We start from the raw sequence: 15,664 nt of genomic DNA, 5'->3' as shown, positions 1-15,664 counted from the left end.
TGACCACACAAGAAGCATGCTTATGTGAACTTGATGTCTAAGCAAGAAGCACCACCTTTGTTCTTGTAAAGGTTGCAGATCTTCCTGTCCTTGACTGAAGAGATGACACAGGATTTTGTCACCTACTCTTAAGTTCTACCCTCTTGCCATTACCCAGCAGGACTCTTCTCTACAAAGTTGCTTCAATATCCAGCTCAACATTTCCCCTACAAAGCACTTCCTGCTTAACTATTCACACTCCATTAACCCCAGATACCTTTGAACTTAGGGGTATAATGTAATAGCATCTCCAGCTCCACCCCCTTTTTTGCACACACAGAGGAGGGAAGGGTGAGGACTGCTGGAGCAGGACCACCTGGGTGTATAGCCCAGCCCCAGCATTCACTGGCTAGGTACACCATCTCCATGCCTCAGTTTCCCTATAAAATAAGATTAATAATCCCTATCCCATAGAGCTAATGTGAGGATTAAATGAATTTATATAAAGTACTTAGAATAGTGCTCGCACACAGTAAGAGCTATAAGTGTTTCCAAGTAATAACACATTTTTAAGTCTCTTGAAGCACTAAAGATCACAAGGGGAGAGGAAACAGCTTCAAAGCCGCAAAATTCACATAAAACCAAAAGCTGCCTGACCAGACCGTGGCACAGAGGATAGAGCGTCGGACTGGGATGCAGAGGACCCAGGTTCGAGACCCCGAGGTCGCCAGCTTGAGCACGGGCTCATTTGGTTTGAGCAAAGCTCACCAGCTTAGACCCAAGGTTGCTGGCTTAAGCAAGGGGTCACTCGGTCTGCTGAAGGCCTGCGGTCAAGGCACATATGAGAAAGCAATCAATGAACAACTAAGGTGTCGCAATGCACAACGAGAAACTAATGATTGATGCTTCTCATCTCTCCGTTCCTGTCTGTCTGTCCCTGTCTATCCCTCTCTCTGACTCTCTCTCTGTCTCTGTAAAAAACAAACAAACAAACAAAAAAACCCAAAAAACCCAAAAGCTATTCCCAGCCCCAATCCTCACTGCCTTCTTTTTCCAGGGACTTTGCCATTTCTTACAAAGCAGATGTTGGGTTTTTCAAGGGCAGGAGTTAGGTATGAGTTCTCACTGTCTCCCAACCTCAACACCTCACCTTCTCCAATGTTCTGCCTGTCCTGGGAACTCGCCCTAGCTTTGGTGGTGGGGTATGCCGCACGCCCAGTGCTCTGTGTAGGAGAGCTCAGCAGGCAGGTTAGTGAGCTGTAATGGTGTGGGCAGAGGTGAAAAGATCCTTCTAATGGGGCGCAGGTCAGAGATCACTCCACATGTTTTAGAATCAGACATCAGAACTAAGGCACTGAAACAAAAACATAGTTGAGTGGGGTGCCTCAGAAACAGGATAGAAGAATAAATTTAGGAGTCAAAGGCCAAAGTCCGGAGTCAGGACCTCTAAGTCAGAATGCTGGGCAAGCAAAGTGCTGGTAAAAGCACACCTAGAACATGGCAGGTGTGAGAACCACATTCAGTATGAAAAAGGCCCTGGTGTGCAGGCAATGGCAGTGGATAGAGCATCGAACTGGGATGCGGAGGACCCAGGTTCGTGACCCCAAAGTCGCCAGCTTGAGCACATGCTCATCTAGTTTGAGCAAAGCTCACCAGCTTGGACCCAAGGTCTCTGGCTCAAGCAAGGGGCTACTCAGTCTGCTATAGGCCCACGGTCAAGGCACATATGAGAAATCAATCAATGAACAACTAAGGTGTTGCAACGAAAAACTAATGATTGCTGCTCTCATCTCTCTCTGTTCCTGTCTGTCTGTCCCTATCTATCCCTCTCTCTGACTCTCTCTGTCTCTGTGGAAAAGAAAAAAAAAGGCTCTGGTGTGGAAGATGGGCGGAGCAGGAAAGAATCCTAGGACTGAGATCTGATCAAGTCAAACACAGAAAGGCTCCTGAGTCTCTGCCTCTGTCCGTAGGAAGAGAAGGAACTCGCCCAGTGCTGACCACCCAGGCCCAGGGCACTTCTCTGGCACAGCAGTCACTTCCCAATAGTCAGGCCTCTTGGACTGCTTTCTAAAAATCGTAACTGACATATAGTATTATATTAGTTTCAGAAGCAAGACAGTCTTGAAACATTTATATGCCTTACAAAGTAGTCACCACAATAAGTCCAGTAATCCTCTCCTTTTGGACTTTTTCAAAGTGAGTTTGGCTGGGCCAGATTAAGGAACCTCTTCCCAACTGTCGCTTTACTGCTGAGACTCTCTGAACTGGACAATTTGAAATTCCTAAACCATAGAGGAAGAGCTAATCCATGCTACAAATGAAATATTTTACAAAGAATGAAACCACATATCCTCATAGATCTGCTGGGAGCCCCACATGCCTTAGGGGTTCCTGTGGTTACAAAAGAAAAGAAATTTCAACATTTCAAAATTCAGAGATCTTAGGCCTGAGATCCAACCCATAGTGATGGTTTCAGCTTCAGGAACTGCTCTAGCACCACTGCTGGGCCCGACTCCCACCCTGGGCCAAAACCAAGGGTGTCCCCTTCCTCTAGGCAGCCCAGATCCTCTGCCCTTAGCAGACAGCAGTCACTATGTCACACCAACAGTCACCCTGAAAATAAACACCTCAGAAATGAAAGGCAGTGGGACCAAAGCTTCAGGGAGGCCCACCCTCCAGTGAGCCTACACAGCACCTCCTCTGCCTGCTGTGCCCAGTTGGGGGAAGGGCAAACACCTGCCATCTGTGTGTGGCTTACCAAGGTCTTCCAGTTGCTCTCCTCGTGAGAGCTTTGGGATGGAAAACACGCCGGACCAGAGGGACCAGGCTCCCAGGACAGGTGTGCTATGGTAAAAGCAGGATTTCCTCTGGAAACCCCAGGGTTGATAAAACGGCACAAAAAAATTCCTACAAACTAAACTTCAAGAGGGAAACTTAGCATTTCCAAACTGTAGGGGACCAAGACCACAAAAAACAAGTGGAAAAGTTAATCTGTATCCAGTGTTTTAATAAATAACTCATTTGGTGCAAAGCCGAGCTGAGAGGGACCTAAAGGGAAAAAGGAAGTTCTCCACCAACCCAGCAGAGGCAGCCACAGAAAACCAGTCACCAGCAGTTCCAGCTCCAAGAGGGGCAAGAACAACTCCAAACTCCACGGACATACCTGCCGAGAAGCCCGTGTTTGTACAGGACAGCCCACATTGACCATGGCGGTAGAGGTGGTGTGGGCTCTACCCTGTGCAACTGCCAGCCTTTAGGCCAACACCGCACACAGGCTGTCTTTGGGAGCAGCCGGACGTGTACAGCTGACAACCTGCCCAGTGGAATCTCATCAGGGAAGTCTGCCCGAGATCACAAACACTTACACCTAGACAGCTGCTCACATCACGGTTAGTGCCTCACTCGCTCTCCCCCTAGAATGGGCTGTCAGGGCTGCTGGCAGTACGAGGGGCAGCCCAAAGTCCTCACAGAGAGCCACCTCTTACACTGCCCCACAGATCCCTACATTCCAGTCCCCAGCTGCTGGGCCGCAAAGGGAAGAGCCGAGCAGCAGGCTTCCGACAGCACTTGGCAGCTGACGCTCAGCTGTCACACCCTTCCCCAGTCCAGGCAAGAGCCACAGGACAGCCTCAGCTGCTGCAGTCAGCTGGGGTGGCCTAAGGGCCCCTGGAAAAGCACGCCCTTCTCTCCGTGGCTTCCCCAAGCTGGAACTTGTTCCATCTCTCCAACTTCAGAAATAGCCTCTTAAGAACCTTTTAATCTAAACAAGTGCTCTCTTGTACTGTTTCCGTTCATGAATATAAACCGGGGGAAAATTTGGATGGAACTGGTCATCCTAGGACTCATCCATCAGTTTACTCTTCACTCTTTTTAGGGCTACCAGGATGGGACTCTCTCAGTCCCAAAAGTGAATGTTAGATCCTAAAGTGTCACCCAAGCCCCTTTTTAAGATTCCTCTCAAACTTCACCTCCTCCCTGGAGCTGCTTCTGGTCCAGGAGCCTGATTCCCAGTCACTCGCCTCCTCTGCTCCCAGAGCCTGCTCTACATCCATGGACTGGAGCATTTCATACTCAGTCCTATAACCACCTCTTGAAGTTTATTTTCCCTCAAGAACATGAGCTTGAGACAGAAATTATGTCTTGGCATTTTACTTCCAACACATCTATTAGGATGTTCTGTGTTTGGTACAAAACAGGACTTGATGAACGTATGCTGAATAAATAAACCAATGCTTCTGTCTTTTTTCACTGAATGAGAGGACAAAAGACAGTGGAAGAAGAAAGTTGCCAGAAATTCACTTCCCGTAATTCTAATTTAACACGTCTAAGCACTTATGCTGAAAGGTAGAATACTCACCTTTCTGACCTCAGCTTCCAGCACTAAATTAAATAAGAATCCATGAATCTGTTTCAAAGAGGTCTTGTCATATGAAATGTTTTTTCTTCAAGAAATTTATCAGAATTGAGAAGAGACTAGTCACACCAGCACAAGGCCAATTACAAAGGTACTTTTTAACTTCTGAAATATAGACCAGGAATGGGTAAATATCCAAAGGACATCTGGCCCATGTCCTTCTACTGCCAGGATATAATACCAGAAAACACTAGGCTGGAGTAGTGACATGAAAGCCCAATGAAGGTCTCATTACGGTATTGTCATAAATAACATGTATATCAAAGTGTTTTACATATACAGAAATGATAGATATGTACAAGGATACTGTTAAATGAGGAAAAACAGCAAGGAAAACTTCTTTCAAATTGAGGTTGCCCATTCCGAAATATGGAACTTTTCAATTATGTTCTTCATGAAATTTTGGGCCTTGGATCTCTACCTGATAAGCACATAGACTGTAAGAATCTTTAAGCCACATAGGAAATGGTATTCTTTTAACTATTATAAACCTGTTAACAAAAAGGTACAAGCTAATTGCACTAAATATCCTCTGCAGGATCTTATTAAGAGTATGAATTTAGGCTCGACCAGGCGGTGGCGCAGTGGATAGGGCGTCGGACTAGGATGCGGAAGGCCCAGGTTCGAGATCCCGAGGTTGCCAGCTTGAGCGCAGGCTCATCTGGTTTGAGCAAGGCTCACCGGCTTGGACCCAAGGTCGCTGGCTCGAGCAAGGGGTTACTGAAGGCCTGCAGTCAAGGCACATATGAGAAAGCAATCAATGAACAACTAAGGTGTCACAGCAAAAAACTAATAATTGATGCTTCTCAACTCTCCGTTCTCATCTGTCTGTCCCTGTCTGTCCCTCTCTCTGACTCTCTGTCTCTGTAAAAAAAAAAAAAAAAAAAGTATGAATTTAGCCCTGGCCAGGTAACTCAGCTGGTTAGAATGTTGCCCCAACATGCCAAGGTTGTAGGTTTGATCCCTGGTCAAGACACATACAAGAATCAACCAGCCTGACCAGGCGGTGACGCAGTGGATAGAGCATCGGACTGGCACACAAAGGACCCAGGTCCGAAACCCCGTGGTCACTGACTTGAGCATGGGCTCATCCGGCTTGAGCATGGGCTCATGAGCTTGAGCATGGGGTCGCTGGCTTGAGCAAAGGATCACAGACATGACTCCATGGTCACTGGCTTGAGCAAGGGGTCACTTGATGTGCTGTAGCCCCCCAGTCAAGGCACATATGACAAAGCAATCAATGAACTAAGGAGCCGCAATAAAGAACTGATGCTTCTCATCTTTCTCCATTCCTGTCTGTCTGTCCCTCTCTCTGTCACACACACAAAAAAATTAATAATGAATGCATAAATAAGTGGAACAACAAATCAATGTTTCTCTCTCCCTCTCTCTCCCTTCCTCTTTCTCCAAAATCAAAAATCAATCAATGTCTGACCTGTGGTGGCGCAGTAGATAAAGCATTGACCTGGAAAACTAAGGTCACTGGTTCAAATCCCTGAGCTGCCTGGTCAAGGCACATATGGGAATTGATGCTTCCTGCTTCTCCTCGCTTGTGTCTCCTTTCACTCTCTCTCTCCTCTTTCAAATGAATAAAATATTAAAAAATTAAAAATTAAAGAAAAGCAACCAATGAATGCATAAATAAGTAGACCAACAAATCAGTATCTCTTTCCCTCTCTCTCTCCCTTCCTCTATCTTTTGAAAATCAGTAAAAAAATTTTTTAAATCAATCAGTAAAATTTTAATAAAAAGAGAGTATAAATTTAAATCCAGCATAGTCCTCTCTCACTGCGTCTGTTTGCTACCCTATTTCCATTATTAATACTGAATGTAGGGTCCCTGTTCAGATAGGATTAATTCCCTGTTCCCAAAGCCTTCTGGTGACATCGCGATGGACCCATTTAGAAGGCTGCAAAAGCAGACCCTGGCACTGCTCCTGTGGCGTAATCAGTGAGGAGATGAGGCCTGAACCTCTGAGATTAACAAGAGAAAAAAGGAAGCTGCATTGGGCCTGTGATCAGAGAAGCGGTATAGCCCAATGGTTAAGAGCTCAGACTCTGGACTCAGAAAGTTCAATTCAATCATAACTTTTACAGCCTAGATTTGTGACTTTAGGCAATTCATTTAACCCCTCAAGGGACTCGACTTCTTCATCTATAAAATGGAGATAATAACAAAAAAAACCTGATAAAACTGTAAAACATTTGACACAATGATATAAAAGATAGTAACAAAAAATAAAAGACTTATCTTCTTCATAGTCATATCATCATTTCCAGAATCAGCCTCTTATGCTGAGGCAGGGCAGGAAGAGCCCTGCTATTCTTTCAACCTATACACACTAAGAGGTCACCACCAAGACACTAAAAAGATTGCGTAAGAGACAAAAAAAAAATTATGAAAAGCAAAAGAGGATATGATAATAGAAATAAAATCAGTTCTTGATTAACCATGCTAATAAGGGGGAAGACAACATTTAAATTGAAGGACTCCTCCCTCAAAAGAATATAGATGGAAACAAAATGTTTTTTTAAAATTACAGACAGTAGCTTTATAGAGTGGGTGCAATAATTATGTAGAGGCAGCCTGACCAGGTAGTGGTGCAGTGGATAGAGCATTAGCCTGAGATGCTAAAGACCCAGGTTTGAAATCCTGAGATAGCCAGCTTGAGTGCGGGCTCACAAGCTTGAGCACAGGGTTGCTACCTTAAGTGTGGGATCACTAGACATGACCCCCTGGTTGTTGGCTTGAGCCCACGGTCACTGGCTTGAGCCCACGGTCACTGGCTTGAGCAAGGGGTCACTGGCTCAGCTGTAGCCTCGCAGTCAAGGCACATACAAGAAAGCAATTAATGAACTGAGGTGCTGCAACAATGAGTTGATGCTTCTCACCCTCGCTCCCCTCTCTCTATAACTGTTTAAGAGGCAATAGAACACAGTCATAAGAGTACGGACTCAGGAGCCAGACTGCCTGCATTAGAATCCTGGTTCTGTCACTTCCAAGCTGTGTGACCTTAATCTCTTTGTGTCTCAGCTTCCTCATCTGTAAAATGGGAGAAATATTAATACCTATACCAGCATTACACAGTTGTGGTGAAAATAAAATTAGTTAATATAATATAAATATATACGCATATAAAGTGATTAGAAGGATGCCTGGCTCGTATCAATGCTTTAAAAATGTTAGCTTTTATTATTCAATTTTTTAATCACTTTTTTATTACTGTTATTTTAACTGATTTTTTTTTTTTTTAACAGAGAGAGAGTCAGAGAGAGGGATAGATAGGGATAGACAGACAGGAACGGAGAGAGATGAGAAGCATCAATCATTAGTTTTTCGCTGCGACACCTTGGTTGTTCATCGATTGCTTTCTCATATGTGCCTTGACCGTGGGGCTACAGCGACCTTGGGTCCAAGCTGGTGAGCTTTTGCTCAAACCAGATGAGCCCACACTCAAGCTGGTGACCTCGGGGTCTCGAACCTGGGTCCTCGGCATTCCAGTCCGACGCTCTATCCACTGTGCCACCACCTGGTCAGGCTATTTTAACTTATTTAATACTAAGTTGATTATGTTTAACTTAATATTAAAATTTGTTTAGCTCTAGCCAGATAGATCAACTGGTAAGAATGTCATCCTGATATGCAGAGGTTGCTGGTTCAATCCCCAGTCAGGGCACACACAAAAGCAAATCAATGTTTTGCTCCCTCTCTCTCTCTCTCTCTCTTCCTCCCTTCCTTCCCTCTCTCTAAAATCAATAGGAAAAAAGCTTAAAATGTGTTAATATGGTGATTATAGATGAAAACAGGGTAGACAAGTAACATTTAGAAGTATACAGGGTACCTTGGCCGGTTGGCTCGGTGGTAGGGCGTCGGCCTGGCGTGCAGGAGTCCCGGGTTCGATTCCCGGCCAGGGCACACAGGAGAAGCACCCATCTGCTTCTCCACCCCTCCCCCTCTCCTTCCTTTCTCTCTCTTCCCCTCCCGCAGCCGGGGCTCCATTGGAGCAGTTTGCCCGGGCGCTGAGGATGGCTCTGTGGCCTCTGCCTCAGGCGCTAGAATGGCTCTGATTGCAGCAGAGCGACGCCCCAAGATGGGCAGACCATCACCCCCTGGTGGGCGTGCCGGGTGGATCCTGGTCAGGCACATGTGGGAGTCTGTCTGACTGCCTCCCCGTTTCCAGCTTCGGAAAAATGCAAAAAAAAAAAAAGAAGTATACAGGGCAGTAAACAGAAGACGGACCAGGATAAAATATGTACTGTGGCTAATCTGGGCACAGATAACCACAAGTTAAGAGGAAGTAGGTAAGATGGACCGGGGGGGGGGGGGGGGGGGGGATACATTCATGATAAAGCAAGTGCAGGAAAAAAAGAAGTAGACTTAAAATCAGCAACACAAGTTCTAGGTCATAGCTATGCTGCCTGTCTTCTGAGCTCAAACACCAGAGCAAGCTTAGAAAAACCTGATAGTCTTAGAACTTCTGCTCATCATCAACACTTTCCTGCACCACATAAGAAGAGCTAGGTGCTGACCTGGACCACACTGGCACAAGTAGATACAGACAGAGGGCAGAAACCCAGAGCTTCCACCTGAGAAATGCCAACCCACAGGAGTACGACAGCATCACCGCTGCTCAGGAAAAACCTCAGGAAAAAAGGCACAGGCTAAGAAATGGGCAGGTGAAGGACGGGCCAGTGGCACACACTCACTCATGAACTCTGCTGTCACCATAGAGATCACTCAGGCCGAAGCTGATGTAGTGCCAGTGCTCAGGGATGTTGGCAGAAGGGCTCCCCAGGTTCCTGTACATGCTAACATAGTCCAAGGGGTCTGGGCCGCCCAACCTGCAAGAGACAAAACACAGGTGTCAGTATGAGCCTGGATGCAGACAGTGCGAGCTACGGGGCTCTGCCTTACAAACCTAAAAGGCCCCAAACTGCAAGAAAGTGGGGTGTAAGGTAACTACACAGAGGCCACAGCTCTCTCGGGTAAGACCAAGAGATGGGTGGCTCAGGCTGCCCAGTTCCACAAGCATGACAGACTGCTTTCTCCTGTCCCCAACAGGTAGGATCTCTTTTAGAAATAAAACAGACTGGAGGTTTGCCCCTTTTGTTCCTCCTGTTTCAAATGACCAATTCCAGATGGAACTGGCCAGAATTACCTCTCTTCCATGGTGCCTGTAAACACGTCATGCTTCAAGGCAAGAGGTGCACCAGTCAATCCAACTGGCCTCTGATGAAAGCATTCTGAGCAACTCCAACGGGCACTGTTCCTGGAAGCAGGGCCCAGCTCCACACTTGCCTCTTAGCTAATTCTTGCAAGACTATATTGTGCCCTGTGTTAATTACAGTTTGTTCTAAACAAACCAAATGCTTTTAAACCCATCCCAAACTCCACAGACAAAGCTGGTCTTTTACCACGCAGGTGACAAAGGCTAAACTTAGGTTTGCTCAGCTCTGTACAGATAAAGATAACTGAAGCAGAAGCCAGGCTGAGCCCTGTGAGCACCTGGATCTAGAAGATGATCCTAGGAGACTGCTGGCTCAAAGGCAGAGTTGGAACATTAAATTATTTGGGGCCTCTAAGGACCACATTAAACTTCCCTGATATTTCCAACATGAGGGAAATGAGGAAGAGAATCAGTCATTTTCTCAAACTAAGGATTTAATTCAATAAGGGTTCCCTTTAATAGAGTAATTAGTACTCTTTAAAAATAAAACCCTGCTTTACTTCAAGAATGGATAGGGAGGCCCTGGCCGGTTGGCTCAGCAGTAGAGCGTCGGCCTAGCGTGCAGAGGACCCGGGTTCGATTCCCGGCCAGGGCACATAGGAGAAGCGCCCATTTGCTTCTCCACCCCTCCGCCGCGCCTTCTTCTCTGTCTCTCTCTTCCCCTCCCGCAGCCAAGGCTCCATTGGAGCAAAAGATGGCCCGGGCGCTGGGGATGGCTCTGTGGCCTCTGCCCCAGGCGCTAGAGTGGCTCTGGTCGCAATATGGCGACACCCAGGAGGGTCGCAACATGGCGACGCCCAGGATGGGCAGAGCATCACCCCCTGGTGGGCATGCCGGGTGGATCCCGGTCGGGCGCATACGGGAGTCTGTCTGACTGTCTCTCCCTGTTTCCAGCTTCAGAAAAATGAAAAAAAAAAAAAAAAAAAAAAAAAAAAGAATGGATAGGGAAACTGGTAGACTTGAGAGAAACAGACAAAATGGAAACCATCCGCAGAAGGAAATAAGCATTTAGCCTACAAATACATTGCATATGAGCTGCCTTGGACATCTGAATGTTCCAGACTGCAAAAACTTTGCTGCTTCCGCGACACTGATGGAGTGTGCTTTGCAACTGGGGTGGTATGTTAAAGAAACACTAACAACCAAATAAAAGGCATGCTACCTGCGATCCCAGCACTATTTAAAACCAGTAGGTCAGTTTTCATTGTCTGTGTCAGGATATTATTTGCTTTCATAAAAATCCTTATTCTCTGCTAGGAAATGCTGTTATTACAGAATTTGTAAGAAAGTCGCCACAAATAGCTTAGAATCTCAACTGAGTAGATTAGGAAAAGTGACAGATCTCCATCTCTTTCCTTAACTCTGATTTTGCCAAATCATTTGACTAATTCTATAACCACTTGGATTTAGGAAAGTCTGTCAGGAGATGGAGGAAGGAAGAGGGTAGCTACTTCTGAAAGGACCCCATGATAGCTACAGAGCCAGGAACAGAGGTGGGTGACTATGGGCTCCATGTCTGCTCTAGTGTCCTGTTGCAAATTTCCAGTTCTGCCTCTCTTTCAGCCTTAGTCCACCCAGCAACAAGTAACAGAATTGCATCTACTGTTCCAAGCTACATCTGCCACTTCACTGCAGCCCTCTTTCTGGCAAGTCTCCCAGGAAGTACTACATTAAAGAGGGAGACTTTACCTTAAAAACTCCCAACTACAGGGGCCTGACCAGGCAGTGGTGCAGTGGATAGAGCGTCAAAGTGGCACTCAAGGGACCCAGGTTCGAAACCCCGAGGTTGCTGGCTTAAGTACAGGCTCATTCAGCTTGAGCACGGGCTCAACAGCTTGAGTGCGGGGTCACTGACTTCAGCATGGGATCATAGACATGACCCCATGGTCGCTGGCTTGAGCCCAAGGTCACTGGCTTGAGCAAGGGGTCACTTGCTCTGCTCTGTAGCCCCCCCCCCACCCGGGTCAAGGCACATGTGAGAAAGCATTCAGTAAACAACTAAGGAGGCTAAGGAGCCACAACGAAGAATTGATGTTTCTCATCTCTCTCCCTCCCTGTCTGTCCCTATCTGTCCCTCTGTCTGTCTCTCTCTGTCACACACAAAAAAGCCCTCCAACTGCAGGGGATGACCAAGAGTCAGACCAAATGAACCTCATCCCCAAGCACAGAGAGTTCTGTTATACTTACTCAGAGACCTGATGGCAAGCAAATAAGTATGTAGATAATTTTCCTATCTTGCACTTAGAAAAAGTTGTTATCCAAGGACCCAGAGCATCCCTCAGCTTAATTCCCTGAACACCTGACTTACTCTGCAGGGCAGCTGCAGGAGTGGGGTGGTCCCAGAGCACAGTCTCTGCCTCTCTGCTTCTCCTCCCTGCTCACTGAAGTTTCAGCTTTCAGCCAGGACATCCCTTTGAGCAGTCAAAGAGCTACCCTTGCGTCACAAGAAAAAGAGTCCCAAGGTACCTTGGGCCACAGCCAGACCCAGACAGCCTTAGTCAGTCATCCTGCTATGAGACCTGAAGAGGCCTTGTAGAATCACACACGTGAGAGATACTGGTGAATGAATTTCAGATTTTTAAAAAGATTTTATTTATTCATTTTTAGAGAGGAGAGAGAGAGAGAGAGAGAGAAGTGGGGAGGAGCAGAAAGCATCAACTCCCAGATGTGCCTTGTCTGGGCAAGCCCAGGGTTTCAAACCAGCAATCTCAGTGTTCCTGGTCGACGCTTTATCCACTGAGCCACCACAGGTCAGGCCTAATTTCAAGATCTTAATTATGCAAAATCCTCCAAATCTTCTCAAGAGCTAGTCACTGAACTGTTCCCTCTTATATTTTTCTGTATCTAGGTAGCATTTCTTTTTTATTCTTTTTTTCTTTTTCTTTTTTTCATTTTAGAGAGGAAAGGGAGAGACAGAGAGAGAGAAAGAGGAGAGACAGAGAGAGAGAAGGGGGGGGGAGGAGCTGGAAGCATCAACTCCCATATGTGCCTTGACCAGGCAAGCCCAGGGTTTCGAACCGGTGACCTCAGCACTTCCAGGTCGACACTTTATCCTACTGCGCCACCACAGGTCGGGCCTAGGTAGCATTTCTAATTTCACAGAGTTCTGTACAATCAACTCTATCATTACATGTTAGTCCATCTCTGAAAGTAAGTCCTGTCTGGTTAACAAGCTTGCAGCAGGAAGAAAAAAAAAAGTTGCCCAAACCAGTCTTCATCCTTTGCATGTGCTTCAATACCTTTTACACAGAACTCTATCCCTCATGGCCACTGGGTAACAAAAAGTTGCCCAAGTCTGTGTAGGAATTTCTCCCTATACTCAAATGAGGCTTGAACAAACAGCATGGCAGAGCCAGGCCCACTTTTCTCATGACACAATCCAACAGAACTCATCACAACACATATTTCTAAATGGAGAGGTGCAATTAGAATGGGGATTAAGTTATCAACAGCTGCTTTTCATTCAGAAGTTCTCTTCAAAAACTCCTCTCAAAGAACTTGCCAGAGAGAACTGTATCACTGGCCATACCTCCTCCTGGCTATCAGACAGAGGCAGGCTACTTCAGGGCCCTGGCTAAGGAGTAGGCGGCTGGTCCCCAGGCACTGCACACCCTCAGCCTCTTCACATACTCACATCCACACAGGGAAGCTGCTCTCAGTCTTAGGGAGAAAGCCTACCTAGCTTTTGGAGGAAGTAAGACATTGCCTTGGCAGACAGTCCTAAAGGGAGAGATAACCAGCAAAGGCATCCACTGACTTTCCCGTTCGGTCTACCTGCCCCTTTGTCCACCCCCCAAGCAGCTGCCTGAACAGTCTCTCAGGACTGACAGGAGCCATTAAAAACAGTGCCTGCAAAAATGTGGTTCTGGAGAGATCCAACCAATTCCTCAGTCAACTCCTGGTCCAGAAAGACCAAGAAGATAGGCTTTCTTTTCCACAGTCCTTTTGCCCAGAGGCTACAGGAAGAAACAGGTTGCAAACAGGAATGAGAAACGGAAAAAGACCATTCTTACCGACAGCAACCCATCTGTAAGCAAGTCTGATCCTTAACAAGCTACTTGAGAGCCACATTCAGCTTCCCGAGAAACTGCTGCCCAAAGCCTGAAGCTTAGGGCCAGGAAGCTCAACATCTAACTGCCTTCCCTCAGCCTGTCCAAGACCCAAGTCTTCAGCATTTACTGTTGGTCCCCTTCCATCCTCAGCCAAACCACGGAGCTCCCTGACCCTGCCTCTGTTCTTGCAAATGACTTAAAGCAAAGCAACTGCAGAGCTAGAGGAAACTCTGCATGAAGAGAACTGTGCAGAGCAAGCAGAAAGTTTATCTGGAAAAGTTGTTTCATGAAACTTCAACAAAAGCATTGTACAGATATGATGCCTAAGGTCGTTAGCAAAATATTAAAAAGGTGATCTCCTCATCTCTTCACAAGCACAACGCTCACAACTTGCTCCCCTCCTAACCTGTAGCGGAGCCCAGATCCCCAGACCCGCCCTACTCAGTGCAGTCCAGTGCCCTCGGAGCGGAGCTCCTCCAGCCGCGCTCCTCCGAAGCCCTCTCAAATGCTCCCCAGGCCCCGCCTCGCCTCCCCCATCACACTTCAGCCGCCCCCTCAGCTTCCCCTCGCCCACTAATGACCCCCTACAGGCGCCCCCTCCTTTCAATTCACCACGTTTACAGTTCCCCCTCTCCAATCGATCCCCGCTCGGCTCCTACACACACCCCCAATTCACTCAATTCTCCTAATCCCAGTTAACCCTTCAACCTCCCACCCTCGTTAACCCTTCGCTACTCACAGCCTCCGTTAACCCCTTTGTCCCCATTCCCAATTTGAGCCTTAACTCCTTCCCTTGCAGAAGGAAGCCCTCCTTCAAAGCGTTTTAACCATTCTCCTTCTCTTCCTCCCCCGCAAATTACTTCGCCCCCAGTGCTTAAACCCTTCCCAGCCTGCCGCGTCGGTCTCCCCGCGGCCCAGGACATACCAATACTTGACGATAGCTGTAACCTGGAGCGGATTCGGTTGGTCTGGGTAAAGGCGGCGGCACTCTCCGTAGATGGCGTGCAGTCCCGGAGGGAAGAGCGAAGCGAAGGCTGGCGGGGCAGCAGGGCCAGGGGCCGGGGGCGCGGTGGGGCCGGGGGCGCCGCTAGGCCGCAGCTCTGCCATCCCCGCGCGTAAGGCGCTGGGAAGATCCGGGAGGGCAGACGAGCCGAAGAGCACTGACGCGCCAGCGGACGGATCTCGTAGGTGCGACTCCCCGAGGCGATGGGGGCTGCAGCGAGGTCTAAGCTCCGCGCCTGCGCACGACGAACCGTTTGCCCAGGCCGTCGCCGCCGCAAAGCGGGCCAGAGGGTGCCTCGGCGGCCGCGGGGCGCTCAAGGGGGCGGGGCACCGGCGCGCCCTATCCCTGATTCCATTGGTTAATGTTTGTGTCAGTCACAGAGATATCGTGCCTTGGCAATAGGTCCCGCCTCCCTTTACTTGCTGAAGGCGTCCCAAGGCTCTTGGCCTCCCCCTAGTGTTAGGAGGAACCCAGGTTTAAATAGAGACGTGGAGGCATCCTTCTGAGGTGCTAGGGTCCCATGAAAGCCGACAAAGGACTTGTCATTGGTTTGCTAACAGGCTGCTAACAGGTATTTAAATATAAATCTGGCAATGGATTGATTCATTCGTCCATGTGGCGTTAGTTTTAATAGATTATAAATCTGAATTTCAGAGTCAAAGACGTTTACTTCATCTTTGAATGTCTATTGACCGTATTGACTGATTAACTGCAAAATTCAGGGCGTGTGTATCAAAATAACTATTTGGAGTTCTGTCAGAAAGTAACAAGAATTAAGTAAACTAGGATCACTTTTTAAAACTTAATAATTATTTGATAAATGTTTCTTAGCCATGACAATCTCTTCTTTGTTTTAGGCAGATGTATGCAGATTGCCTTGAAGAACACCAGTATTTATTATCTACTATGGATCTGCCCATCCCGATTACTTTGACTGTGTGTGTGTGTGTGAGAGAGAGAGAGAGAGAGAGAGAGAAAGAGAGAGACAG

At 47.4% G+C, this 15,664-nt stretch overlaps 1 protein-coding gene across 2 annotated transcripts in view; it reads right to left on the bottom strand.

The window, feature by feature from the left end:
- The window catches only part of SUFU (SUFU negative regulator of hedgehog signaling), a 118,480-nt gene extending 103,515 nt beyond the window's left edge, over positions 1 to 14,965 (bottom strand). For both annotated transcript variants that reach the window (XM_066239330.1, XM_066239331.1), the window contains exons 1-2: positions 14,598 to 14,965; positions 9,100 to 9,234 (exon numbers count right to left, since the gene is read on the bottom strand). In XM_066239330.1, coding sequence (XP_066095427.1) covers positions 9,100 to 9,234; positions 14,598 to 14,779 — 317 coding nt within the window. In that variant the 5' untranslated portion in view covers positions 14,780 to 14,965. The remainder of the gene's footprint in view (positions 1 to 9,099; positions 9,235 to 14,597) is intronic.
- Between the last annotated feature and the right edge of the window lie 699 nt (positions 14,966 to 15,664).

This window comes from Saccopteryx bilineata, chromosome 7, assembly GCF_036850765.1.
Source record: "Saccopteryx bilineata isolate mSacBil1 chromosome 7, mSacBil1_pri_phased_curated, whole genome shotgun sequence".
NCBI classification, from domain to species: domain Eukaryota; kingdom Metazoa; phylum Chordata; class Mammalia; order Chiroptera; family Emballonuridae; genus Saccopteryx; species Saccopteryx bilineata.
The sequence above is the reverse complement of the archived record's forward strand: the minus strand, read 5'-3'. Positions and strand labels throughout refer to the sequence as shown.